The sequence below is a fragment of the Stegostoma tigrinum genome, chromosome 12 (assembly GCF_030684315.1).
Source record: "Stegostoma tigrinum isolate sSteTig4 chromosome 12, sSteTig4.hap1, whole genome shotgun sequence".
Taxonomy (NCBI): Eukaryota; Metazoa; Chordata; class Chondrichthyes; order Orectolobiformes; family Stegostomatidae; genus Stegostoma; species Stegostoma tigrinum.
The window spans coordinates 33,878,391-33,905,578 of record NC_081365.1 but is presented as its reverse complement, the minus strand read 5'-3'; the positions used below and the strand labels follow the sequence as shown (position 1 = coordinate 33,905,578).

Genomic DNA, 27,188 nt, shown 5'->3' with positions numbered 1-27,188 from the left:
ATTAGACTCTGGTCAAGCCACATTTGGAGTATCATGCGCAGTTTTGGGCCCTGTATCTCAGGAAGGATATACTGACCCTGCAGCGGGTTCAGAGGAGGTTCATAAGAATAGTCCCAGGTTTGAAAAGCTTTACATTTGAGGACTCTGGAGTTTAGAAGGATGAGGGAGGATCTAATTGAAACTTAAAATATACTGAATGACCTGGACAGAATGGATGTTAGGAAGATATTTCCATTGGTAGGAGAGACTAGGACTCGAAGGCACTGCCTTAGAGTAAAGGGAAGGAGATAAAGAGAAGCTTCTTCAGCCAGACAGTGGTGAGTCTATGGAATTCACTGCCAAAGGCGCCTTTGGAGGCCAGGTCATTGAGTATATTTAAAACGGAGGTAGATAGGTTCCTGATTTTCAATGGAATCAAGGGTTACAGGGAGTAAGCAGAACAATTGGGTTGAGAAACTGACTGAATGGCAGAGCAGACTCAATGGGATGAGTGGCCTAATTTCTGCTCCTACATCTTATGGTCTTAAAAAGAAAATGCTGGAAAAGCCCAGCAGGTCTGGTAGCATCTGTGGAGAGGAAGAAAAATTACCGTTTCAGGTCCAGTGACCATTCCACAGAAATGGATCACTGGACATGCTGCCAGATCTGCTGAGCTTTTCCAGTAATTTTTTTTGTACCACATGATATGGGTTGCATTCAGCACAGCTGACATATTTTCTCACTTTTAGCTCTTATTATCACCGACTCAGCTTTTCTTCTGTCCTGATCTGCCATCTGTAATCTTATTTGCCCACCCTTTCACATCCCTCCCTCTGGGCTGCATCTCCATCTATCCACTTACTTCTCCCCTTCCACCCCACTTCAACTTCAGCATAAATACAACGTTTTCTACTAGCTATTAACAGTTCTGATAAAACTGTCACCAGACTCAAAATGCCAACTCTGCTTTAAAACTCCCACAGCTACCTAGAATACACCTCCTCCCACCCACCCTCCTGCAAAAATTCCATCCCCTATTCCCAATTCCTTCACCTCCGCCGCATCTGCTCCCAGGATGAGGCATTCCACTTCCCCACATCCCAGATGTCCGCGTTCTTCGAGGACCGCAACTTCCCCCCCCCCACAGTGGTCGAAGCGCCCTCGACCGTGTCGTCCGCATTTCCCGCAACACGTCCCTCGCACCCCGCCCCCGCAATAACCACCCTAAGAGAATCCCCCTCGTCCTCGCACACCACCCCACCAACTTCCGGAGACAACGCATCATCCTCCAGCACTTCCACCATCTACAATCCGACCCCACCACCCAAGCCATTTGTCCATCCCCACCCTTGTCTGCTTTCCGGAGAGACCACTCTCTCCGCGACTCCCTTGTCCACTCCACACTCCCCTCCAACCCCACCACACCCGGCACCTTCCCCTGCAACCGCAGGAAGTGCTACACTTGCCCCCACACCACCTCCCTCACCACCATCCCAGGACCCAAGATGACTTTCCACATCAAGCAGATGTTCACCTGCACATCTGCCAACATGGTATACAGTATCCACTGCACCCGTTGTGCCTTCCTCTACATTGGGGAAACCAAGCAGAGGCTTGGGGACCGCTTTGCAGAACACCTCCGCTCGGTTCGCAATAAACAACTGCACCTCCCAGTCGTGAACCGTTTCAACTCCCCCTCCCATTCCTCATACGACATGTCCATCATAGGCCTCCTGCAGTGCCACAATGATGCCACCCGAAGGTTGCAGGAACAGCGACTCATATTCCACTTGGGAACCCTGCAGCCCAATGGTATCAATTTGGACTTCACAATCGTCAAAATCTCCCCTTCCCCCACGGCATCCCAAAACCAGCCCAGCTCGTCCCCGCCTCCCTAACCTGTTCTTCTTCTCACCTATCCCCTCCTCCCACCTCAAGCTGGACCTCCATTTCCCACCTACTAACCTCATTCCACCTCCACGACCTGTCCGTCCTCCCTGGACTGACCTATCTCCTCCCTACCTATACTCTCCTCTCCACCTATCTTCTCCTCTATCCATCTTCGGTCCGCCTCCCCCTCTCTCCCTATTTATTTCAGAACACTCTCCCTGATGAAGGGTCTAGGCCCGAAATGTCAGCTTTTGTGCTCCTGAGATGCTGTTTGGCCTGCTGTGTTCATCCAGCTTCACACTTTGTTATCTTGGATTCTCCAGCATCTGCAGTTCCTATTAACTCTGCTTTAAAGTTTGGGCAAAGCTCTGTAGCTCAGGTTGTGAGCGAGGTTGTTGACTTGTTCTCATTCAGGCGTTTCGTTATGAAATGTCTGAATGAGAACAAGCCAGCTCCACAAGCAAGTCAACAACTTCGTCAACTCTGTTTTCTTCCCACAGATGCTGCCATACCTGCTGAGTTTCTTCAACAACCTTTTAAAAAAAAACAGGAGCTACTCCAGGTAATATTTGACAAATTATCCACTTTAGACATTGTAAGCCTCTACTGTACTTATTTTAGACACAGTACATTTTAAAATACACCTCAAGTCTAAGAGGCGGAGTCTTAAAGCTGCAGTATTTCTGCCAATAGCAAACACATGTAAAGCACCATACTGTTTTGAGACAAATTTATTGAAAAAAAGACAAAGAATAAAAATTGAAGGAACTAATTGGACTGACTGCCTCAGTTCAATGAATACTGAAACTAGGAGCCAAAAAAAAGCACAAATTCAAATGTATACTGCACACACCCAGAGGGTTGACAAGTATACTTTCTTAAATATCAGTATTTATCACATGAATCAAGTACTTTTATCTTAAATTTTTTTTCTTGCCTTTGAAATAGAGTAATAGAGTAATACAGCATGGAAACAGGCCCTTTGGCCCTAACTGGTCCATGCTGACCATGATGTCCAGGCAGCTCATTCCAACTGCCCACATTTGGTCCATATCCCTCTGAACTCTTCCCATCCATGTATCTGTCAAAATTTTTTTTTTAAATGTTGCTATTGTTTCTGCCTCAACTACTTTCTCTGGCAGTCCATTCCATATGTGCACCACTCTCTGCATGAAGTTGGCCCTCAGGTCCCTCTTAAATCTTTCCCCCTCACCTTAAACCTATCCCTCGAGTTTTCAATTCCCCACCCCTGGAAAAAAAAGATAACAGACATTCATCCTATCTATGTTCTACATGATTTTATACACCTCAATAAGTTCACCCCACAATCCTCATCCTTACACTTGTGAAAAACGGCACCATAACTCAATGAGTACAAGTTGCAGAGAATGAAATTAAGTTACCGATTCAAGTCATGCATATGTCAAAGAGTAAAATTTAAATGAACTATGTTGGATAGACTCTCTCCTTCCAGTCATATAACTTTATCAATTCCGATAATCAAGCTAAGCGGGGCAAAGTAAAATCCCACTGCCTTCATCTCTCCTTGTAGCAACTTTGTTTCCTCTCCATTTTATCAATATTCATTGCTCTTCCAAACTTTCCTGCATTCGTTCTAAAACCTCCAAACACAGTTGTACACATTCATTGTACCTCAGAAAAATCAAATCTCACTACTGGGTAATATTTCACTCAGAGTCCAATCTACAGTGGCATTATGCACTTTTATACACATGCTGTAGCCCTGTAGCCTGAAGCTAAAAGGCAGAAGATGGTAGAGACTCAAGTTCTTTCATCACCACCAATTTCTGAAGAAGGGTCCTAACCCAAAACATTAACTTTCCTGCTCCTCTGATGCTGCCTGGTGTGTGGTCAAGCTCCACACCGTGTTGTGTCGGACTCCGGCATCTGCAGTTCTCTTGCTGTCTCTGTCCTTAGCGTCTGCCATTGACAAAGATACAGTGGAAGTGGTGTGTGTGTGTGTGTGTGTGTGTGTGTGTGTGTGTGTGTGTACACGCGAGAGAGAGAGAGAGAGAGAGAGAGAGAGAGAGAGAGAGAGAGAGAGAGAGAGAGAGAGAGAGACAGTGACATACACACAGAGCGGTCAGAACTACCATTTAACCGGTTTGGCCACATTTTATATAGACCTTTCATAGACATCAAGTTCTGGATTAGATTTTTATTTCCAAGAAAACAAAAATTTGAATGCATTTGTAAGACAGATTACAGAAAAATTTCAATTTGAATCTTACAATTTCTGCAATAATATTCATACTTATTCCATTCTGCATGCTCTACTCAACACAATTTGTAATCAATGTTCAAATTTACAAATTGCACTCCATGTCAGGTATACAGTCAGAGGGTGAAAACAGCAAATTAGAAATTACAGGAAGTACAAAAGAGACAAAATTTTCCTTTATATACCATTACATTCTAATGTGCCTCAAAACATTATCAATATCCTTCTTTTAAAATATAGGTTTTTGTAAGGCATACAGCCCAACATTTCTACAGTTTCCGGCACCTTGATACATTGTGGCTGGAAAGCCTTAGCCAATAATCTCTATACCTCTGCAGTGATTACCTCAAGCGTTAGTGTGTGCCTCAGCACACAGTCTTGGATTTTACCAGTGTATAAAAACTGGTTAAGAGCAACTCCTTATGGTCTAGAAGGAGATTCAAAGCTGGATCCACGAGCTCAGACACAGAAATGCTACCCACCGTACCATAAACCTCTCCATGAAACTCACTAACCCATCTATTATTTGACACACAATACCGTATCACTGGAATGTTCATTCCCACGATTATACAACTGTTAAGGCCCAAACTCAGACATATTCAGTGTAGTGGTTAAAGTAATAGATCAGCCACCCAAAGGTTGAAATAATATTATATATGAAACATAATTAAATAAAAGTGATAATTTGTGGAACCAGTCGTAAGTGAAGGAATCCTACTATAACTACAAGGGTTACACAAAACTTTTAAAATGAGTAGCAAGCAATTCAGCAGGTACAGAACTAAATGATAAATACACCACTTCCTCAGGATAATGTGGTAAAAAAATAACAGGAGATAATTACAGACGGTAAGCATAATCCTCAATTTGTAAATTTTAGGTTTGCTTCATTCTCCAACTGACCTTAGTAATTTTATTCTGGTCTTGCTCTTGATTTTGGCCTTTGAACCAGAGTTCCATTAAAAAGACGACAGCTACACGTTAATGAGACAGTAGAAACTGCAGATGCTGGAGAATCTGAAATAACATGGTGCAGAGCTGGATGAACACAGCAGGCCAAGCAGCAGAGGAGCAGGAATGCTGATGTTTCGGGCCTAGACCCTTCTTCAGAAAAGGGTCTAGGCCTGAAACATAAGCCTTCCTGTTCCATTGATGCTGCTTGGCCTGCTATGTTCATCCAGCTCTTATACCTTGTTATCTCAACTACATGTTAATAGTGGATTTAGCCAAAGACAGAAAAAAAACTTCAACATAGTTGAATCATATATTTTCCAACAGACTCTCAAAACAACTCAGAGCCCAGCAATACCCACAGAAAGAACATAAGAACTAGGAGTAGCAGTAAGCCATCTGGCCCCTCAAGCCTGCCCTGCCATTTAATAAGATCATGGCTGATCTTTCTGAGACTCAGCTCCATTTATCTGCCCACTCACCATAACCCTTAATTCCTTTACTGTTCAAAAATTTATCCAGCCTTGCCTTAAAAATATTGAGCGAGGTAGCTTCAACCACTTCACTGGACAGGGAATTCCACAGATTCACAACCCTTTGAGTGAAAAAGTTCTCCTGACCTCAGTCCTACACCTGCTTCTCTTTATTTTGAGGAGATGCCCTGTAGTCCTAGTTTCACCTGTTAACAGAAACAATCTCCCTGCTTCCACTTTATCTGTTCTTTTCACAGTCTTATATGTTTCTATAAGATCTCCCCTCATTCTTCTGAATTCCATGAGTATAATCTGAGTCTAGACAACACAGATTTTAAAAGAAGTTTGTGAAAGAAAATAATTTCCTGTAAACTATGAAAATGTCAACTCTAATAATGTAGCTACAAAGAACATTTGACATACTGCTTTTAGCTTTACAGACTTATCAGGAGTATTAATTTACAATCAAACCCAGAATAAGTTTTCTCAAAATAAAAATTAAATTTCAGAATATAGTTTATAAAAGACATTCAGCTGCATAAAAATTTACCTGGGAAAATCTTTTTTCCCATGGCAATATACTTTTTGCTAACCAAGTCACAGAGCAGTTGCAGCAGTGAATCCAAATTAATGCTTGATTAATATCACCTGTGGAGTTAAATGCAATAAATACAAAGTTGCACAAAACACCACTGATTAATAACTTTACTGCAACTATAGGTGTTTCATAATTTAAAAATCATAAAACACTGGTTAGAACACTGGACAATGTATTTTTGGGAATTGTCTCAAGATAAAAAAAATGTACACTTGTAAGTGGTGTTGTTGACCAATTTCATTCTTACGATCAGAAGTCCACAATAACCATTAACGCCAGTGAAATGATTTTAAGTAAATTATTTTACTAAATAAACTAGCAACCAAACTATCTACTGTATTCAGTGTGATATGTTGGTTTATAAATATAAACATCCAGGAGTATATCAAAATAGAATTATGAATACGCCTTTGCAATTAGTTGCCATTCTATTTCAGTAAATGCGGATGTTACGTTAAGTAATCTAATGCCAAGAGCGATTAAAAAAAAATAAAGCGAAACAAATCAGTCAAGGCCTAGATTGCTCATTAAAACCTCGGGGCAGATTTTAATAAGCATTCCTGCTTGCATTCTCCGTCATCTAAGCTCACTGCAGCTCATGACTGGGGAAAGTAAAGATGATCATCCAACTCAATAATAAAAAAAATTACACACCACCGTCACGTCAAGCTATTAAATCTATTAACCTAAACATGAGGGGCGTTCCTGCGATTTAAAAACAAACCCTCTTCAGCCTTTATTACATTCAGATTTTGATCCCGTTCAAACGAAATAAGGATTTTTTAAATATGTTCACTTTTCTCAGCCGTTCCGCATTTGCCGCACCCTCCGTAATATTTTCTATTAGGTTATCCCGCTTGAATAAACCGGGGGCTAATATTTGATCCCAAATTAGCATAGAACGTTTGTGCATCGATAAAAACAGTAGAAAATGTAAAACGCCGCGCCTTACTTTGCATAATTTTTAGTCAAAATTATCCTCCCCCCTGCCTTTCGCTTTCTCTTTATTTGTTCTATTTTTTTCTTCCCTTCCTTTTTCAATATTTTTTTAAAATTTTCTCGGTGGAATGCCCTTCGTCGAAACGACTGATCCGACTGTGCTTATACGAGAAAGTAGTATATTAAAGTTTTCTTTTTTGCTGGCTCCGCAATCAAATACAGTAATAAGGCAAAATAAATTATGCTAAATGGAAATATGAATATGTAAAATTAGAGCCATTACCTGGCTTTTCATCTTTGGACGCTCCATCCGCCATTTTGAATATCAATTCACTTTACCCGGAATTCCCCGCGTGCTGGGGGGCCCCGCGCTTCAATCAAAATATCATCAGCAATCCGCAAACTATTTACAACTCACTAACAAACAACAACACTCGCACTCGCGTTTCTTTAAAAAAAACATCATGTCCGATCGCATTGAAAACTTTATTTATTTATTTATTTTTCGAAAGGCGCGTCTTTGTCGTCGCCCCCGCCGCTTCGGTCCTCTTCGGCGGAAATGAACGGAAATTAACGACCGGATTTTTTTTAACGGTATATCTCCCCAGTTATAATGGTGGGATAGATTTGTGCGTGTGTTTCTGTGTTTGTATATGTGTGGTGTCGATTTTTAAGACCGATCCCAGCGTGAAAAGCGGTCTCCTAATTTTCTTTTTCTCTTGTCTTGTGTTCCGAAGATTACCGAATGTATCCCTTTCTGCCCCCTTCCCCTCCTCCTACCCCACCCTATCCCACCATTTCCGCTGTTGAACTGTGCCCCATGGATGCCCCTTCAACTGTATTCATTCCTCCTCTGGTATTGTATTCCGCTGTTTATTAAAATGGTCGGTAATCGCTTTCCTTCTTGGCGCGTACGGAGACGGAAATGGACGGAAAATTACGAGTGGTAGAGGGGCGTTTTTTTAACATATACGTAAATGGTTCTGGGATCGCCGATTTTAGCACATCTGATGCGTTTGCGGTCCTTTTTTTAAAAAGAATTTCTACCTTTTAAGCAAAAACAATATTGCCCATGTGAGGGCAAGGGATCCTGTTTTTTTTTGTAACTGTTAACACCTGTCAAAAGAGAAAATGAAATCACACCTCCAGTGAATCTAAACGCTGAAAAAGGCTCCCAACTGCTTGTTATTTTAGGACAATGGGAGAATGCAAACTGCGCATTTGGGACTTGACCGCCCAAATGAAAATAGGGTCGAGAGATGTAAAGCTGAATGCCTCCTGTAATCTTAATTTTTATGCTGTTGCTGGTGGCCGTCACTTTGGCAGTTTATATATGTAAATTAAGCTTTAATGAGATTTAGAATAATTCATGCAGTTTATACTTTCGGTGAGTTTGAGCAACTCACCTGTTACCTTGGAAATGTCTCCGTAGTATTAGTAGCTAAGTTTACATTTTCCCCGTGCCTTTTACAAACGTACCTTCATCCCCACTACATTAAATCTGAACGACAACTAGCTAAAATCTTAGGTTCTTTTAATGTGTTGGAGCCTGGTTACAAATATTTGTAAAATATTATTCATAGCGTGAAGTATTAATTGTTATGAAAATGAATATCCAGAATGTCACATGCACTGCAGTTAGTAGCCATATAACAATGCAGCAGCGTGGAGAACTGTTTTTAAAAAAATACATTTAATGAAGCTCCATCATTTTGAATCAAGGTGTGATTATTTCAATCCTCTGGAAACCAGAAACACAATCTCAACCCTAACTGAAGTGACTACATTAACTGAATATATGATGTCTTCTGGATCATCTTGACCTTTAAAGTGTCAGCATATATTAATGATGGGCATTGTCACATCTGAAAAAGATGATCATGTATTTAAGTCCCACTCCAAGGTTTTGCACACAACCTTGGCTGATACTTTTATTTGATGCTGGGAGATTGCTACATTGCCAAGACTTGCATTTATATAGTGCTTTTCATGACCACCAAACATTTCAAAGTGTTTTACAGCCAGTTAAGTACTTTTCTGAAATTTACCAGCTGTTGTGATTTATGAAATGCAGCAGTGAATTTTTGTCCACTGACAGGGTCCCATAAACAGCATTGTGATGATGACCAGATTTTTTAATGCATTTTTTTATTAGTTAATGCATTGATTGGGTCATTGGAAACAAAATTCCCTGCTTTTCTTTGAAAAATAATATTAAGAGAGCTCTTATGTCCATGTGAGCACAGATAGGGCCTCAGTTTAATGTTTCATTTGGTTGACAGTATCTTCAATTGTGCAATACCTCATCAGTCCCATACTGGAGTGTCAACTTTTTTGATTTTTGTGTTCAGCTCCAAAGTGAGTGGGTGTTGAACCCACAGTTTCCTGGCTAAGGGGCAAGAGTACTACCAACTGAACCAGAGTTGATCCTTTCTTAAACTGAGCCTTTGCATGCTCTTTCAGGAATTTGGAGAAGATCCTAATATTGATGCAACACCCAAAGTTTCATTCAAATACATTATCTGACATTTTCTAAGTGTTGTCCATATGCAAACTTGCAGCTGGAATTTCCCTACAATACAAAAAGAGAATTGTGATTTTCAAAAAAGAACATTTGATAATGTGAAATACTAACTTGTCAGTCAAGGGCAGTTGAAGTTGAATGTAATTTATGAACATGGATAGATGGTTGTTTAAAGGACAGGAAACAAGAAGCAGAAATAAACATAATTTTCAGGTTTTCCAGCAACTTTGTTTTTATTCCTGATTCACAGCATCTGCAGTTCTTTCAGTTTTTTTCATAATTTTCAGGTTGGCAGGCTTTCTTTTCACGGAGTGTTGCAAGAATCACTGCTGGTATCTCAGCTACTTACAAACTATGTTAATGTCCTGAATGCAGGGAACAGGCATATGATCCAAGATTGTTAAGACAAAGCTGTGTGGGAAAGTAACCAATGAAGAAGATGCAAAGAGTCTGCAGAGGGATATCAATAGGATAAGCGAGTGGGAAAGAGGTAGCAGATGGCTCAGAATGTAGGAAAATATGAAGCTTACTCCCTCTAGCAGGGAGAGCACAGCAATTAGGGACAAACAACAAATGCTGGCCTCTTGAGCAATGCTCACATTCCTTGAATGAATAAAAATAGTGTGGTATGAAGCAATTAAATGCTGATGTCCAGAACTTTGAGTTGCCCTTGTAGAAGACATGCTGAAATATAACATTCAGATCTAGCAAGCAATTATGAAGGCAAATTATACTGTTGTTCTTAGAACAGAGAACAGTACAGGCCCTTTGGCCCATGATGTTGTTCCAAACTTTTACCCCGAACCTAAGGTCTATCTAACCTCGACCCCTACCTTATACTATCATCCATATGCCTTTCTAATAGCTGCTTAAATGCCCCTAATGAGGCTGACTCCATTACTGTCTCCGGCAATGCATTCCATGCCCCTTCCACTCCCTGAGTAAAGAACCTACCGCTGACGTCTCCCCTATGTCTACCTCCACTCACTTTAAAACTATGCCCACTCGTAATAGCTACCTCCACCCTAGAAAAAAGTCTCTGGCTGCCCACTCTCTATCTATATCTGTGATTATTTTGTACACCTCTATCAAGTCACCTCTCATCCTTCATCATTCTAAAGAGAAAAGCCCGAGCTCTCTCAACCTTTCCTTGTAAGACCTTCCCTCCATTCCAGGCAACATCCTGGTAAATTTCCGCTGCACCTTTTCCAACGCTCTCACATCTTTCCTGTAATGAGGCAACGAGAACTGGATGCAATACTCCAGATGTAGCCGAACCAGGGTTTTGTATAGCTGGAGCATAATTTCACGGCTCTTGAACTCGATCCCTCTATTAATGAAAGCTAACACACCATAGGCCTGCTTAACAACTCTGTCTACCTGGGTGGCAGCTTTTGGGGAAGTGTGGACTTGAATCCCAAGATCCCTCTACTCCTCCACACTGACAAGAATCTTTCCATTAACACTGTATTCTGTTTTGAAGATTTTCCTTCCAAAACGAATCACCTCACACTTTTCAGGGTTAAACTCCATCTGTCACTTCTCAGCCCAGCTCTGCATCCTATCGATGTCCCTTTGTAACCGAGAACAGCCCTCGGCCCACCTTGTATTGTCCACAAACTTACTAATCCACCCTTCCACTCTTACATCCAAATCATTTCCAAAAATCACAAATAGAAGAGAACCCAGAACAGACCCTTGTGGTACACCACTCGTAACTGAGCACCATGTTGAATATTTTCTGTCCACTGCCACTCTTTGACTTCTCAGGGTCAGCCAATTCTGAATCCAATCTGCCACATTTCCCCTTATCCTATGCCTCCTTACTTTCTGCATGAGCCTACCGTGGGGAACCTTATCAAATGCCTTACTTAAATCCATGTGTACCACATCCACTGCTGTACCTTCATCCAAGTATTTGGTCACCTCTTCAAAAAATTCAATAAGATTTGCGAGGCATGATCTACCCTTCACAAATCCATGCTGACTATCACAAATCAAACTATGCCTATCCAAGTGATCATAAATCCCATCTCTTAGAGCCCTTTCCAATAATTTGCCCACCACTGACGTAAGACTAACTGGCTTGTAATTTCTGGTGTTATCCCTATTCCCTTTTTTGAACAAGGGAATGACGTTTGCCTCTCTAATCTTCCAGCCCTATACCTGTGGACAGTGAGGACAAAAAGATCATTGCCAAAGGCCCTGCAATCTCTTCCCTCCCTTCTCATAGAATCCTTAGGTAAATCCCATCAGGCCTGGGGGATTTATCTGACTTCACATTCCTCAAAATCCCTAATACATTTTCCTTACTAACATCGACTTCCTCTAGCCTACCAGCCTGTTTCACACTGTCCCCTTCTACAACTAGTCCTTCTCAGTTGTCAATACTGCAGAAAATTATTCATTGAGGACCTTTACTATCTCTTTAGGCTCTGTGCACAAATTTCCTTTACAATCCTTGATTGGCCCTACCCTTTCCCTGGTCATTCTCTTATTCCTTACGTACATGTAAAAAAGCCTTGAAGTTTTTCTGGAATTGAAACCTTAATTGAAAAAGGGCTGGAATGGAAGACTAGTATACAGTTTAATCTCTATACCTAAGAAAGGACATACTTGGCTTAGCAGAGGTACAACTCTGGGTTGAGAGTCTGGTCCTATAAGGGTAGATTGAATCGACTTTTTTTTAATTTAGAGCATATGGCATTATCTATTTGAAATATTCTGAGACGTTTAACAAAGTAGATTGTAAGACAGAGTGTGATTGAGCTCAGAATGTTAACTCGGCTTTCTCTCCACAGATAGAACAGAGAACAATACAGCACAGAACCGGCCCTTTGGCCCTCGATGTTGCGCCGACCTGTGAACTAATCTAAGCCCCTCTCCCTACACGATCCCAGGATCACCCACATGCGTATCCAAGGACTGTTTAAATGCCCCTAATGCAGCCAGACCTGCTGAGTTTTCTCTAACAATTTCTGTTTTTGGCTTCAGGTTTCTCGTGTCTGAAATTCTTTGTTTTGTATTCGATGCTGAGAGGTTTCTTTGCCTGTTTGGGCAGCAGTGTCTCAGGATATGGAGATTGCTGTTTTGAACTGAGATGACGAGAAACTGCTTCACTTAAAAGAACACAATCCAAAGGGTTGATTAAGACAGAGGTTAACAGATTTTTGAACTCGAAGAACATGAAGGGATGTGTGGATCAGGTGGAAAAACTGGGTCAAAAAGTGGATAACAAAGTGTGGAGCTGGATGAACACAGCAGGCCAAGCAGCATCTCAGGAGCACAAAAGCTGATGTTCCGGGCCTAGACCCATCATCAGAGAGGGGGATGGGGGTGAGGGTTCTGGAATAAATAGGGAGAGAAGGGGAGGCGGACCGAAGATGGAGAGAAAAGAAGATAGGTAGAGAGGACAGTATAGGTGAGGAGGTAGGGAGGGGATAGGTCAGTCCAGGGAAGACGGACAGGTCAAGGAGGCAGGATGAGGTGGTAGGTAGGAAATGGAGGTGCGGCCTGAGGTGGGAGGAAGGGATGGGTCAGAAGAAGAACAGGTTAGGGAAGCAGAGACAGGCTGGGCTGGTTTTGTGATGTAGTGGGGGGACTGGAAGAACTGGGCTGGTTTTGGGATGCGTTGGGGGAAGGGGAGATTTTGAAGCTGGTGAAGTCCATATTGATACCATTGGGCTGCAGGGTTCCCAAGCGGAATATGAGTTGCTGTTCTTGCAACCTTCGGGTGGCATCATTGTGGCACTGCAGGAGGCCCATAATGGACATGTGTTCTGAGGAATGGGAGGGGGAGTTAAAATGGTTCGCGACTGGGAGGTGCAGTCGTTTGTTGCGAACCGAGTGGAGGTGTTCTGCAAAGTGGTCCCCAAGCCTCCGCTTGGTTTCCCCAATGTAGAGGAAGCCACACCGGGTACAATGGATACAATATACCACATGGCAGATGTGCAGATGAACATCTGCTTGATGTGGAAAATCATCTTGGGGCCTGGGATAGGGGTGAGGGAGGAGGTGTGGGGGCAAGTGTAGCACTTCCTGCGCTTGCAGGGGAAGGTGCTGGGTGTGGTGGGGTTGGAGGGGAGTGTGGAGCGGACAAGGGAGTCGCGGAGAGAGTGGTCTCTCCGGAAGGCAGACAAGGGTGGGGATGGAAAAATGCCTTGGGTGGTGGGGTCGGATTGTAGATGGCGGAAGTGTCGGAGGATGATGCGTTGTATCCGGAGGTTGGTGAGGTGGTATGTGAGAACGAGGGGGATCCTCTGGGGGCGGTTGTGGCGGGGGTGGGGTGTGAGGGATGTGTTGCGGAAAAAACTGGAGTTGAGTTTGAGGATCAGCCATGATCTTAGTAAATGGTAGAACAGCCCCAAAGGACTATCTCCAGAAATATTTGTCAAGTTTCATGCCTATAACACAGCGACAACAGTTAAAAAGTTCTCAATTGGTTGCAAAGCACATTGAAACATGTTTTTGTTCCTGTACCACTTTGACACAGACAACTACATTACCTTATCACAAAGTCTGTCCTGGATTGTACAGCTGAGTAAGACAGTATTGTTTGGTTTCCCTGTTACCCATTCGATTGTAGTCAGTGTATCTCCAGTAATGGTTTCTCTTTCCAAATGTACCATTAACTTGGCTCCAAATATTTATTACCTTCCCCAGTTTATAATCTATATACTGTAAACTGGTGACATCATCTCAAGACACGGTCCTGAACTTCCACCAGCCTGAGACAACTCAGGAGACTTTTAAGAAAGACTGGTGAGTCCCTTCCCTCCAGTTTCAGAGTTTCACGTCCACCTCTGGCAGATTCTATTCTTGCAAATGAAAAAGGGACTGCCATTGGAAAATCTTAACTTGACAGATTTTCCTGACTAGAAACAAACTAAATTTTCATTTTTCCAATAGCCTTTATGGAGAGGAAATATAAGATCTGTTTTAGTGTCCATAAGAATTAGGAGCAGCAGCAGGTTATTCCGCCCATCAAGTCTGCTACATTGTTCAATGAGATCATGGCTGATCCAATTAATCATTAACTCCACTTCCTGTCTTTTTCCATAATTCTTAATTCCCACCCTGATGAAAAACCTGTTTTTCTCAGCCTTTAATTTACTCAATGACCACCGTCAACAGCCCACTGTGGAAACGCATTCTACAGATTCACAATCCTCTGAGAGAAGAAATTTCTCTTCATCTCTATCATATATGTGTGACCTCTTATTCTGAAATTGTGTCTTCTGGTCCTAGACTCTCCCATAAGGGGAAACAAATCTTTTGGCATCTACTCGGTTTAGTCTCTAAGAACATTTCAATAAGGCCAGTTCACATTCTTCTATGTTCCATGAATTCAGGCCCAAACTACTCAACTTTCCATGCGAAAACAGTCCCTCCAATACCTGGTATCTGCTTCGTGAATCTTCTCTGGATTTCCTGCAATGCCAGTATATCTTTCCTTAGAAAGGGATCCAAAACCGTTCACAGTATTCCAGCTGAAGTCTGACTAATGTCTTGTATAGTTTTAGCAAAACCTCCCTACTCTTATGTTCCATTCCCTTTGAAATAAAGGCTAACACTCCATTGCCTTCCCTATTACCTGCCGAACTTGTATGCTAGATTTTCATGATTTGTGGACAGGGCCTTCCAAATTCCCCAATTCTGTGTCTGTCTGCAGTATTTCTCCATTTACATAACGTCCAGATGACAATTTTATTGTCTGTTCATTCTATCAAAAAAAAACAGAAAGTATGTGGACTAAATATTTTTGCCTGACCAAAATAATATATCAAATGTTAGAAAAAATTGAGTTTTTCCAACAAGTGGAAATTATTCCATGCCATAGCATCCCCACTAGAAACACAGAATGCAATATTCAGAAATTGACAGAATGAGGTAGTGTTACAGCCAAGTTAATCTTTTGGTATTGACATGGAAGCATTCCTTTTCTATCTAATTCAATTTTTATTTGCTAAACACATGACAGTCTGTACTTATTATTGGGGATAGAGTTTACTTTTCATATTCTAATGAGCTGTAAATTGGCAAAACATGCAATATCCCCTTTTCTAATAAATTGTAGGAAAGAAATTCCAATTCTGGACAATAGAATATATTTCCACTTTGGATAATCAGTGTTACTATTCAGTAAATGCATAGCCCATCGTCAATGAAAGCTCCCACTATTTCATATGCACAATGAACTTGGACACAGTTGTAGGAGAGCACCCTCTAGTGTGAACCTTTTACCTTCAAAATCTTGTGGAGTTTTGATTGAAATTGCGAAAATTCATTACAGTAATACTTATCAGTGGAACATGCTGTTAGAAACTGAATTGCCCTGGTAAACGAATCACTTTGCTTAATGATAGTAAGAACTGCAGATGCTGGAGTGAGAGATAACACAGTGTGGAGCTGGCGGAACACATCAGGCCAGGCAGCAGAGGAGCAAGAAAGTTGATATTCGGACCCTTCTTCAGAAATCATATCTGTTTGCAACTCCCAGTCCACTGGCATTGCAACCAATGAAGCTCAGTCTCATTGAGGCTCAGTATTTCACGAAAATAACTAAATCTCCCAGAAAACTGCAGAAATCAACAAGAATTTTGGCTGGAGAATACAGTAGATCAGTCATCTATTAATCTTCATACTTTGAATCCACACATAAAACTAAGGAACACATAAGTCCCCAGCCCCAAAATCTCCCTCGAGACCCCGTACCCTGCAATTTTAGCTTTCTGACAAATAGTTTATGCCATTCCATTCTGCACAGTGGGATTTCCTGTACATGCTCTTGCACGTTATTCATTTCCTCACTCTTGTTAACTGCCCTGAGGTGAGGAGGGCCTCGACTGAAGTCTATCTACACAGGAGTCCTCCATTTTGCAGATTGGTATGTGATGCTAGGAACCTCAGCAGGAAATCATGGTTGATCATCCACTCAGTGTTTCCAGCTGAAAGTAGATGCAAACGATTCATCCCTGTCTTTCTGATGTGCTGCAACCTGGCATTATGGATAGGGATACATTTGGAGTCTCCTTCCTATTAGTTGATTAGTTGTCTATTGCCATTCATGACTGGATGTGGCAGGACTGCACAGCTTGTCCAAGCAGAAGATGGTGCGTGTATAGAATGAGCTACCATAGGAAGTGGCGAAGGCAGGTACAATTACAACATTTAAAAGGCACCTGGATGGGTATATGAATTGGTGAGTTTATATGGATATGGGACAAATGCTGGCAAATGGGACTAGATCAGTTTTAAGATATTTGGTCAACATGGATGAGTTGAACTGAAGGGACTGTTTCTGTGTTGTATAACTCTGATTCTGATAGTATGACACTGATGGTGGGATCTCAAACCTCTTTTGTGCTCTTTCCACTGTTTGGCATGCAAGTAGTCCTGCATTGTAGCTTTAATGTAATGTAATTGGTTATATTGATCTTTAAAAGAGTATGAAACTAAGGGAGAACGTCTTGCAGTGCAGTAGTAGCCTCCTTCGTCTGGATTTAAGGTCCACTTCAGGATTTGGCCACCATTGAGAGTGTGTCAAAACACAGCTGAACAGGTTGATTATTAATCTGGAAATCTTTCTGATACACCCATGGCAGCCAGTATGAGCAAGAGAGTTTCCTGGTTACCAGAACCATGTGATAGCTGCAGGATAGCAACCTCCCCATGTTAAAAGACTCCATGTGCATGTTCTTAGCATGAGCAAGCATCGTCCTTGTCCAAGGGTCTAACACACACATGCAAGCCATCAGAAATTCCTGTAAAACTAAGAGGCCAACTCTAGCTGAAGAAGCTGTTTAAAAACAAGTTTAGTTACTAAAAATAAAATGCCTCCTTTTCAACGTTGCTAATTTTAATTGCAAATAAATAATGTTGGCACCCAAAGGAAGTGTGGAGGCCCTTGTAAAATTTATTTAAGTTGATGTCTGTTGTAACAACAAGACCCAAGGTGACCAACTGTTTCCTGTTTTTGTGGCGGTTGTCTCATAGTCCTGGATTGATTGCTGCTGCGATATATTTTGTTCCATATTGTGTGTTCTCCACTTCTATGCAAACATAGTCTTGTACTCTGCCTGTGGTGACCACTTTGATAGTTTCATGCCTCTACAACCCCCAACTCATTGACTGCTTTAACAACTCTGACTGGACCGCACTTACATTTTAGCTGGGACATTAGCGGGAATCTGCTGTTACTTTGCGGTCAGTTGGTACGAAAATTGACAGCCCCCCCAGGATAAGTGAAAAAGTTTTATTTGTGGGACTGGAGGGAAAAATTATTCCCCTCTGCCTATAAAAGAAAGGGAACTACTGTGCACTAGATTTCTCCCCACTTTCGCATCCTCCCCATACATTTTTCTCAGAACTTTCCCCACAACTTAGCTGCTTGTCTTTTCTTGATGCCAGTTTCTGGCTGTTTAGACATTGTGTCCCGCTTACTCAGCAGTTCCCTTGCCATCCATTTCAGTTGATGAGGCTAAAAGACTCCAGGCTTCACCCTTCACACAAAGATCAGATATCAATTTTTAATGAAGGAATTCATGATTTCTTGTGCTTTTTTTGCACTGGAGAAATCTTCCCACATTGTCACAACTTTAATTAATTTTCTGTGATGTTGTGGAATCCATACTTTATTTTGTTGTTTCTTTCCTGAGGCCCTTACTTTCCATTATAGAAAGAGAAGGCTTGAGACCAATGCGACTGAAGATTTAACCACCAGTGATGGAACAATTGAAATCTGGAATTGTGGAGAGGCCAGAATAAACTGAGTGCAGAGATCTCAAAAGGATATTGGGCTAGAGGACAACAAAGAGACAGGGAATAATGAAGCCAAAGTGGAATTTGAAATCAAGGTTAAAAGTTTTAAAATCACAGTGTTACTTGACAAGGACTCTATGTAAATCAATGACTACAGGACTGATAGTCAAGTGGGACTTGGTACAAGCAGTTTTGGATAACCTCATGTTTACTGAGTGGAATCAGTTTTACATGAGTGGAGAATAGTGGAGAGACTTGACAGGAAGTTGTTAGAGTCAACTGTGTCAAGGAGTGCAGACAGGTCAAGAAGAATGAGACGATAGTTCATCTTTGCCACAGTGATGTAGGATGTCATATGCAATTTTATAAGAGCTATTTTAGTACTGTGACAAAGGCATGATTGGAGGGGTACAGAGGCTTTCTGGGAAAGATGGCCACAGGTTTGGGAGGTGACAATACATTCAAAGACTTAATATGAAGAAGAAAATTAGAGGTGGGATTGTTGTTTGTGAAGGTGCAACTGCAATTGTGTCAAAAATCATAACTGGAAGAAAGTATTATTGAATTTTAAAATCTGCTTGCTTTTGTGAAATCTTGATTTTTCTTTTATAATTATGTATCCTGTGTAACTGACCTCAACTGTCCTCTTTCCTTCAGCAGCCTTAGATTGTTAACCTTGGCTATATAACAGATTCTCAATCACAGCATGCACTGGACAGAAAATCAATTTTTGACCTCATGTTCTGTTCGTCTGCACTGATTTTCAAATGACCAATTTTGCTGTGCTAAAAGTGAAACCGGCTAGTATATGCACTATCATTCTTTGCAGATAAACATAATACAAATTGAAGTCCATTTCAAATTTTTAAACTTTGAGCAAAATTCTAACTCCACGTGAAATGCCCTGTCACAGAAACAAAGCAAATTCATTTCATTGTTATGACATGATATAAAGAATCATTTATGGTTGGCTTGCTGTCGTTTGCATTGCAGTGTTTTTACTGTAATTTATGACACCATTTTGTACTGTATCCACTGGCATTTTGCTTATTTGCAAAGGCTCCATTTTTGTTGAACCCCAACAATTGTACCTGGGAGATCTGAGGATACGACCTTGTCTTTATATCACCAAAGTGATAATGACAGAACTGTGCCATTTTCCACAGCTGACTGCAAATCACCTTAAGAATACAATATCTCTGCTGTTGTCTGTGAAAATGACAACAGCCTTTAGATTTTCTTTTATTCCACAGGATCCCCCTAACCATAACAAGTCAAATCAGCTTGCATGGATGCATTTATCAAGTTGTAGATGGCAGGCTTACCATAAGTAGCACTTCACTTTTTACAAAAGAAAAGTATTCAGGAGTAAATTCAAAACTCAGTCTAGTGATCAGATTTTCACAATTAAATGACTTTAATTGATTGCTAGTGATCACTAACGCTACATATGAGGACCCAAATATTTGCATGAATTAAAGCGTTTTCTTTTCTGAACATGTAGTTTTTCATCAGTTTGACAGGGATCTGCACCATGTGGGTTATGATGAGCTGGCCAGGATCTGACACAAAATTTAAGGGTCTAGGCCTGAAACGTCAGCTTTTCTGCTCCTAAGATGCTGCTTGGCCTGCTGTGTTCATCCAGCTCTACACTTTGTTACCATCACAGCATGAGATTGTCTTGCTGCATGTTATTTATTTTCACAAGTGGCATTGGAAGATTCTCATTAGGCAGCAGCAAGATGTCAATTAATGAGGATTAATGTTTGTTAAATATCTTGGTCACGTCATAACTCACCTCATTAATATGGGGGTTCACATCTTGTTTGTCAGCGTGCTACATCAGTTTCACATCTGATCCACGTGCCTAATGCAACAAACAGTGTATGCAGCAAGCAGGCTGTTTCAAAGTCTTGGGGGAGTAGTCCTCTCTGAAGTCCATGGAGACACCTGTCATTGAGGGGTCCCAACAAAGTATGTTGAGGGTGTTCTCCCATACCAGTCAAGGGACTGCAAGCTCTGGACAGGGGTTCAGTACAATAATAAAGTGCAGCAGCACAATTTGCTGGGATCTAGGTAAGTGTGTGTAGACAGGTTGGGTTGAGACGTGGGGAAGTGTGAAGCTGTGGTGTAAACAGGATGGGCTCTAGGAAGGGGATGTGGATGTTTGGTGGCTCACTGGCACATTCAGGCTGAGGCTGGAAGACGTTGGCCAAGGAGCGCTCAGTGCTGCCTTCCATCATGATGCAAATTGAAAGTGACAATGGGGAAGAAAATGGCTGCATGACATAAGAATGGGCAGGATAAAAGATTCAACCTGTGATGGATGGGGCTGCAGCAAACACTAATCATAAAGCTTTTAAAGGGAACGCACGAAGGTCACAGGCCAAATGCAATGTACAGTACGCAGGCTGTCCTTTCACTTGCCATCTGCATGATTGACTGTCTACATGTGTTGTACCCCCCAGCTACTGCTCTTTGACAGTTACACCTTTGCACACAGTAAGATCCAAACATTAGGAATGCTGAAGATGTCACCATGACTCAATGCCGTGTGTACCCATTATTCTTCCTGCTTACAGATGGCACAGTAGGCTGTCAGCACAAACAGGGGTTTGAGTTTTGGCTGTAGCCATGAAGTAGAGCTGGATTGTGTGAAAGTGTGTTAAACACCTACACAAAAAGTCCCATAAGACCATGAAAGTTAACATCAGGAACATTTATGCAAAAGTTCAGAGTGATGTACATGTCTTTTTCACCTATCCCACCGAAGTGATTTTTTAACAGACTTTCTTCAATCTCTTCTTCCCACTGCATTCCCCTGGATCCACAGCCAGGGTGAAGGAAGCACACTCAGGAGTGGGGATTGTTGACCCTGGACATTTGGCCAAGAGACCTTGGGAACAGTTGTTCCTCTTGCCAGACCAAGTTGAATTTCCAAGAGTTGGAAGTGAGGAATAAAGGGTAATGGTGGAGGGACTGCCACCTCTCCCATGTCCTGAGTGGAAACGCAAAGGGACCTGTGTGTGGTTCCATCACCAGCTGGTGCGTCATGGCACCATTCTGTCCTCTTGTGAGTTAAGGGCAATTGGCTCAGGTCAAGGTTCCCTTGCCCTTCAGTTGTCACGTTTTCAGTCATTGGGATCAATGGCTGAGGTGATGGAGTGGATGTGTGTGTGCATCTCCAGCAGCCCTTGCTGGTGTTAGGTCTTGCTCTCCATGGAAGCCACCAACCTGTCCATGGATGGAGACAAATGGTAGCAGATTTCTCAGTGCTAATGCAGAATCTGAGCAATAAGGGCCATTCTGTCCCATGTACCTGCCTGCTGCATCTGCTGTGCCATTTGCTTTTTGCTGAAGTCCTTGATTGCAGGCACTGAAGGGTCACCTCCTGCCTGGGTTTGCGCAGATACCTGATCCCAAGCAGTCTCCCAAGTACCAGCAGCCTGGAGTGTTTGTGCCTCAGCCATTTGCGGAGCTGTACCAGAGAGTTAACTCACTAGATTGTGTACACGCACTAGCTATAGAGTCATAGAGTAATACAGCATGGGAACAGGCCCTTCAGCCTGAACAGATCCTTCAGCCCAAACTGGTCTATGCTGACCATGGTGCCACTCAGCTAGTTCCAATTGCCTACATTTGGTCCATATCCCGTTTTTGTTTAAATGGTCCTACTGTACCTGCCTCAACCACTTTCTCCTGGCAGCCTACACCACATACGCATCACTCTGTGTGAAGAAGTCGGTTCTCAGGTACTTCTTAAATTTTTCACCTTAAACCTATGCCCTCTAGTTTTCAATTTCCCCATCCCTGGGAAAAAGACTATATGCATTCATCTTGTCAATGCCCCTCATGATATTATACACCTCTATAGAGTCACCCCTCATTCTCCTATGTTCCAAGGAATAAAGTCCTATCCTGGCCAACCTCTCCCTGTAACTAAGGCCTACTAGTCCTGGCAACATCCTTGTAAATCATCTTTACACACTTTCTAGTTTAACTATACCTTTCCTGCAACAAGTTGACCAAAACTTTACATAATACTCCAAGTGTGGCTGGTTGAATCACTTGACTGACCTTGTTTCCTAAGAGAAGGTCCAGTGTTGCAGCCTCCCGAGTTGGGCCCTCTACATTTTGATTTTAGGAAACTTATGTGGACATGTTTGACAAAGTCCCCACCTGGGCCTTTTACGCTGTGGGTGACCCAGTCAAAACAGAGGAAATTAAAATCTCCAACCAATTCTGCTCTATTATTCCTTGAGGGTATCTGCAATCTTTCTGCACATCTGCTCCTCTAGTACCTGCTGTCTATTTGGGGCCCTATAATACAGTCCTAAAGAGTGACCATTCCCTTCTTATTGCTAAGTTCTAGCTGTATGGCCTCATTTGATGACCCCTTAAGAATATCCTCTCTAAGCACTGTTGTTATGTCCTCTCTTATTGAAAGGGCATCACCCCCTCCTTGCTTACTTATATTTCTGTCACACCAGCAGCTTCTGTATCCTGGAACATTGAGCTGCCAGTCCTGTCCTTTGGGCAGCCATGTTTTTGTTATGGCTATAATATCCCAGTCCCCAGAGCAAATCCATGCTCTGAGCTCATCTGCCTTACCAGTCAGGCCTCCCGTGTTGAAATAAATGCAGTTTAAACCAGAAGTCTTTTCCCTTGCTTTACTGTGCCCCTGCCAATCCTGAATAATAAACTTGCTCTTGATGGCTAATGTATTTTCCCCCGACTTCTTGATAGCCCCTCTCTTATTCAGAGTCCCATCTAATTCGTTTAAACTCTCCCGGGTAACACTACCAAATCTCCCTGCAAGAATATTAGACTCCTTCTTGTTCAAGTACAACCCCTCCCTCTTGTTCAGGTCACCTCTACCCCAGAAGAGATCCCAATGATCTAAGAACTGAAAACCCTGCCCCGTACTCCAGCTGCTCAGCCACACATTCATCTGGCCTATCTTTCAATTTCTATCCTCAATGGCACGTGGCACTGGAAGTAATCTGGAGATCACTTCCTTGTGGTCCTGCTTTTTAACTTCTTACCTAACACCCTATACTCATTTCGCAGGACCCCATCCCTTTGTCTACCATGTTATTTATATTGCTGTGCACAATGACTTCTGGCTGTTCACCCTCCCCGTTCAGAATGTTCTGCGACTGCTCAGAGACATCCTTGACCCTGGCACCCGGGAGGCAACAGACCATCCTGGTGTCTCCTCCGTCTCCACGGAATCTCGTATCTGTATCTGTCCCCCTTATAATTGAGTCTCCTATCAGTTTTGTTCTGTCTGACAGCACTAAATCCCTCTAAAGCCTCAGAGCCAGTCACTGTACCACTATTCTGACTGCTGCTGCTAGCCTCTGAAAGGTCATCCCCCCAACAGTATCCGGTAATTGAGGAGAATGGCCACAGAGGAACCCTGCACTATCTGCCTTCCCCTTTTACCTCTTCTGTTGGTCACCCAGCTACCTGCAGCCTGCACCTTAGGTCTATAAAATGTGAGGCTGGATGAACACAGCAGGCCCAGCTGCATCTCAGGAGCACAAAAGCTGACGTTTCGGGCCTAGACTCTTCATCAGAGAGGGGGATGGGGTGAGGGTTCTGGAATAAATAGGGAGAGAGGGGGAGGCAGACCGAAGATGGAGAGAAAAGAAGATAGGTGGAGAGGAGAGTATAGGTGGGGAGGTAGGGAGGGGATAGGTCAGTCCAGGGAAGACGGACAGGTCAAGGAAGCGGGATGAGGTTAGTAGGTAGGAGATGGAGGTGCGGCTTGGAGTGGGAGGAAGGGATGGGTGAGAGGAAGCACCCACCCTCCTGCAAAAATTCCATCCCCTATTCCCAATTCCTCCGCCTCTGCCGCATCTGCTCCCACGATAAGACATTCCACTCCCGCACATCCCAGATGTCCAAGTTCTTCAAGGACCGCAACTTTCCCCCCACAGTGATCGAGAACGCCCTTGACCGCGTCTCCGCATTTCCCGCAACACATCCCTCACACCCCGCCCCCGCCCAACCGCCCCAAGAGGATCCCCCTCGTTCTCACACACCACCCTACCAACCTCCGGATACAACGCATCATCCTCCGACACTTCCGCCATCTACAATCTGACCCCACCACCCAAGACATTTTTCCATCCCCACCCCTGTCTGCTTTCCGGAGAGACCACTTTCTCCGTGACTCCCTTGTTCGCTCCACACTGCCCTCCAACCCCACCACACCCGGCACCTTCCCCTGCAACCGCAGGAAATGCTACACTTGCCCCCACACCTCCTCCCTCACCCCTATCCCAGGCCCCAAGATGACATTCCACATTAAGCAGAGGTTCACCTGCACATCTGCCAATGTGGTATACTGCATCCACTGTACCCGGTGTGGCTTCCTCTACATTGGGGAAACCAAGCGGAGGCTTGGGGACCGCTTTGCAGAACACCTCCGCTCGGTTCACAACAAACAACTGCACCTCCCAGTCGCAAACCATTTCCACTCCCCCTCCTATTCTTTAGATGACATGTCCATCATGGGCCTCCTGCAGTGCCACAATGATGCCACCCGAAGGTTGCAGGAACAGCAACTCATATTCCGCTTGGGAACCCTGCAGCCTAATGGTATCAATGTGGACTTCTCGAGCTTCAAAATCTCCCCTTCCTCCACCGCATCCCTAAACCAGCCCAGTTCGTCCCCTCCCTCACTGCACCACACAACCAGCCCAGCTCTTCCCCTCCACCCACTGCATCCCAAAACCAGTCCAACCTGTCTCTGCCTCCCTAACCTGTTCTTCCGCTCACCCATCCCTTCCTCCCACCCCAAGCTGCACCCCCATCTCCTACCTACTAACCTCATCCCACCTCCTTGACCTGTCCGTCTTCCCTGGACTGACCTATCCCCTCCCTACCTCCCCACCTATACTCTCTCCTCCTATCTTCTTTTCTCTCCACCTTCGGTCCGCCTCCCCCTCTCTCCCTATTTATTCCAGAACCCTCACCCCAACCCCCTCTCTGATGAAGGGTCTAGGCCCAAAACGTCAGCTTTTGTGCTCCTGAGATGCTGCTTGGCCTGCTGTGTTCATCCAGCCTCACATTTTATTATCAGAGACAGGTTGGACGGGTTTTGGGATGCAGTGGGGGGAGGGGACGAACTGGGCTAGTTTTGGGTTTCGGTGGGGGAAGGGGAGATTTTGAAGCTGGTGAAGTCCACATTGATACCATTGGGCTGCAGTGTTCCCAAGCGGAATATGAGTTGCTGTTCCTGCAACCTTTGGGTGGCATCATTGTGGCACTGCAGGAGGCCCATGATGGACATGTCATCTAAAGAATGGGAGGGGGAGTGGAAATGGTTTGCGACTGGGAGGTGCAGTTGTTTGTTGCGAACCGAGCAGAGGTTTTCTGCAAAGCAGGCCCCAAGCCTCCGCTTGATTTCCCCAATCTTCTCCACCTATCTTCTTTTCTCTCCATCTTCGGTCCGCCTCCCCCTCTCTCCCTATTTATTCCAGAACTCTCTCCCCATCCCCCTCTATGATGAAGGGTCTAGGCCTGAAACGTCAGCTTTTGTGCTCCTGAGATGCTGCTTGGCCTGCCGTGTTCATCCAGCCTCACGTTTTATTATCTTGGATTCTCCAGCATCTGCAGTTCCCATTATCACTGCACCTTAGGTCTGACCACTTCATTATAGCTCTTATCAATAATGTTTCCTGCACTCCAATGATCCTGAGTGCATCTAACTCCAGCTCTAGTTCCCTTACGCAAGTCTGTCAGTAGTGCAGGCAGGTGCACTTCTCACACATGTAGGCACCAGTGACACTGAAGTGTCCCTGTTCTCCCACATCCTGCAAGAGGAGCATGCCATTGTTGCACTTGTACTCAGCCTCTTACAGCCAAAACCACTCGAGCAAAGGCTCAGAACTTCCACTCTAACACTGATCCACTCTCTCAACGGCTGTTCACTTGTACAGCTTTACCTTGCCAGTCATCCTCTTCACAGAGCTATTTCTCTTTAGGTCAGAGGAGGAGGAACGGTGGGAATCACCAATGTAGTGTTTCAGGTTTAACCACACCCGGACACCAGGTTCTCTCTCATCTCGTGATGACTGTGGCAATATTTCTAGAATTCTGCTGTGGTTACTCACAGCTGCCCCCGATTAGCTGCCCTTCTTCTCCATCTCACGGAGGGTTTTCTGCCGAGGTCTCCTGTTCCGTTGTGTCTGTGGTTCTCCCAATATCTGGGCTGATGAGGTGGGTGCAGTCACAGAGATAAAATGAGTGCGAGGAGGTAGAGAGGGGAATGTGGCACTTATGCCAGCAGAGTGAAGAAGGTTATTGACTTCAATCCATCAGTTCCTCTGCACTGACCCAGACAGCAACCTCAGGCCAGGCTGGCAAGATCTCATGGCACAGCCTCCTCTGTTGGTACTCAGAGAAGAGAATGCATCTCCTTTGGGCCACCCCATCCATCTGAACCTCCAGGTCCCTATCGGAAAATCACAGTGCCATTTTCCCCTTCTCTGGCATGTTCAGACTGTATAAGGGAGCTTCAGAATGCTAGTAATCATTCAGGAGCTCAACAGGGTTTTAAAAATAGAATACATGCACAGGGTGTCAATGTTTCAAAACATATCTGTTGTGTGATAAGCTGCTCTGTTCAGATGGAATGGAAATCAGACGTGAGAATATCAGAGAGGCAGTGCAGGTAATTAATGAGATGAGCTTGGTAGGTTAGGGTAGGAAATCTCCCTAGCCTTGTAATGAAAAACCCCTCCACAAACATAAGATACAAGCACTTGTTACTAACTAGATCAACAAAAAGCTGTACCTCACTGCCTGCGCTTTCAC

The 27,188-nt window shown here is 43.5% G+C and overlaps 1 protein-coding gene across 2 annotated transcripts in view; it reads right to left on the bottom strand.

The window, feature by feature from the left end:
* The window catches only part of LOC125457297 (POU domain, class 2, transcription factor 1-like), a 382,990-nt gene extending 375,232 nt beyond the window's left edge, over window positions 1-7,758 (bottom strand). Inside the window, exon 1 of one of the 2 annotated variants that reach the window (XM_048541322.2) lies at window positions 7,359-7,758. In XM_048541322.2, coding sequence (XP_048397279.1) covers window positions 7,359-7,392 — 34 coding nt within the window. In that variant the 5' untranslated portion in view covers window positions 7,393-7,758. The remainder of the gene's footprint in view (window positions 1-7,358) is intronic. The other variant, XM_048541324.2, reaches the window with a different exon arrangement.
* Between the last annotated feature and the right edge of the window lie 19,430 nt (window positions 7,759-27,188).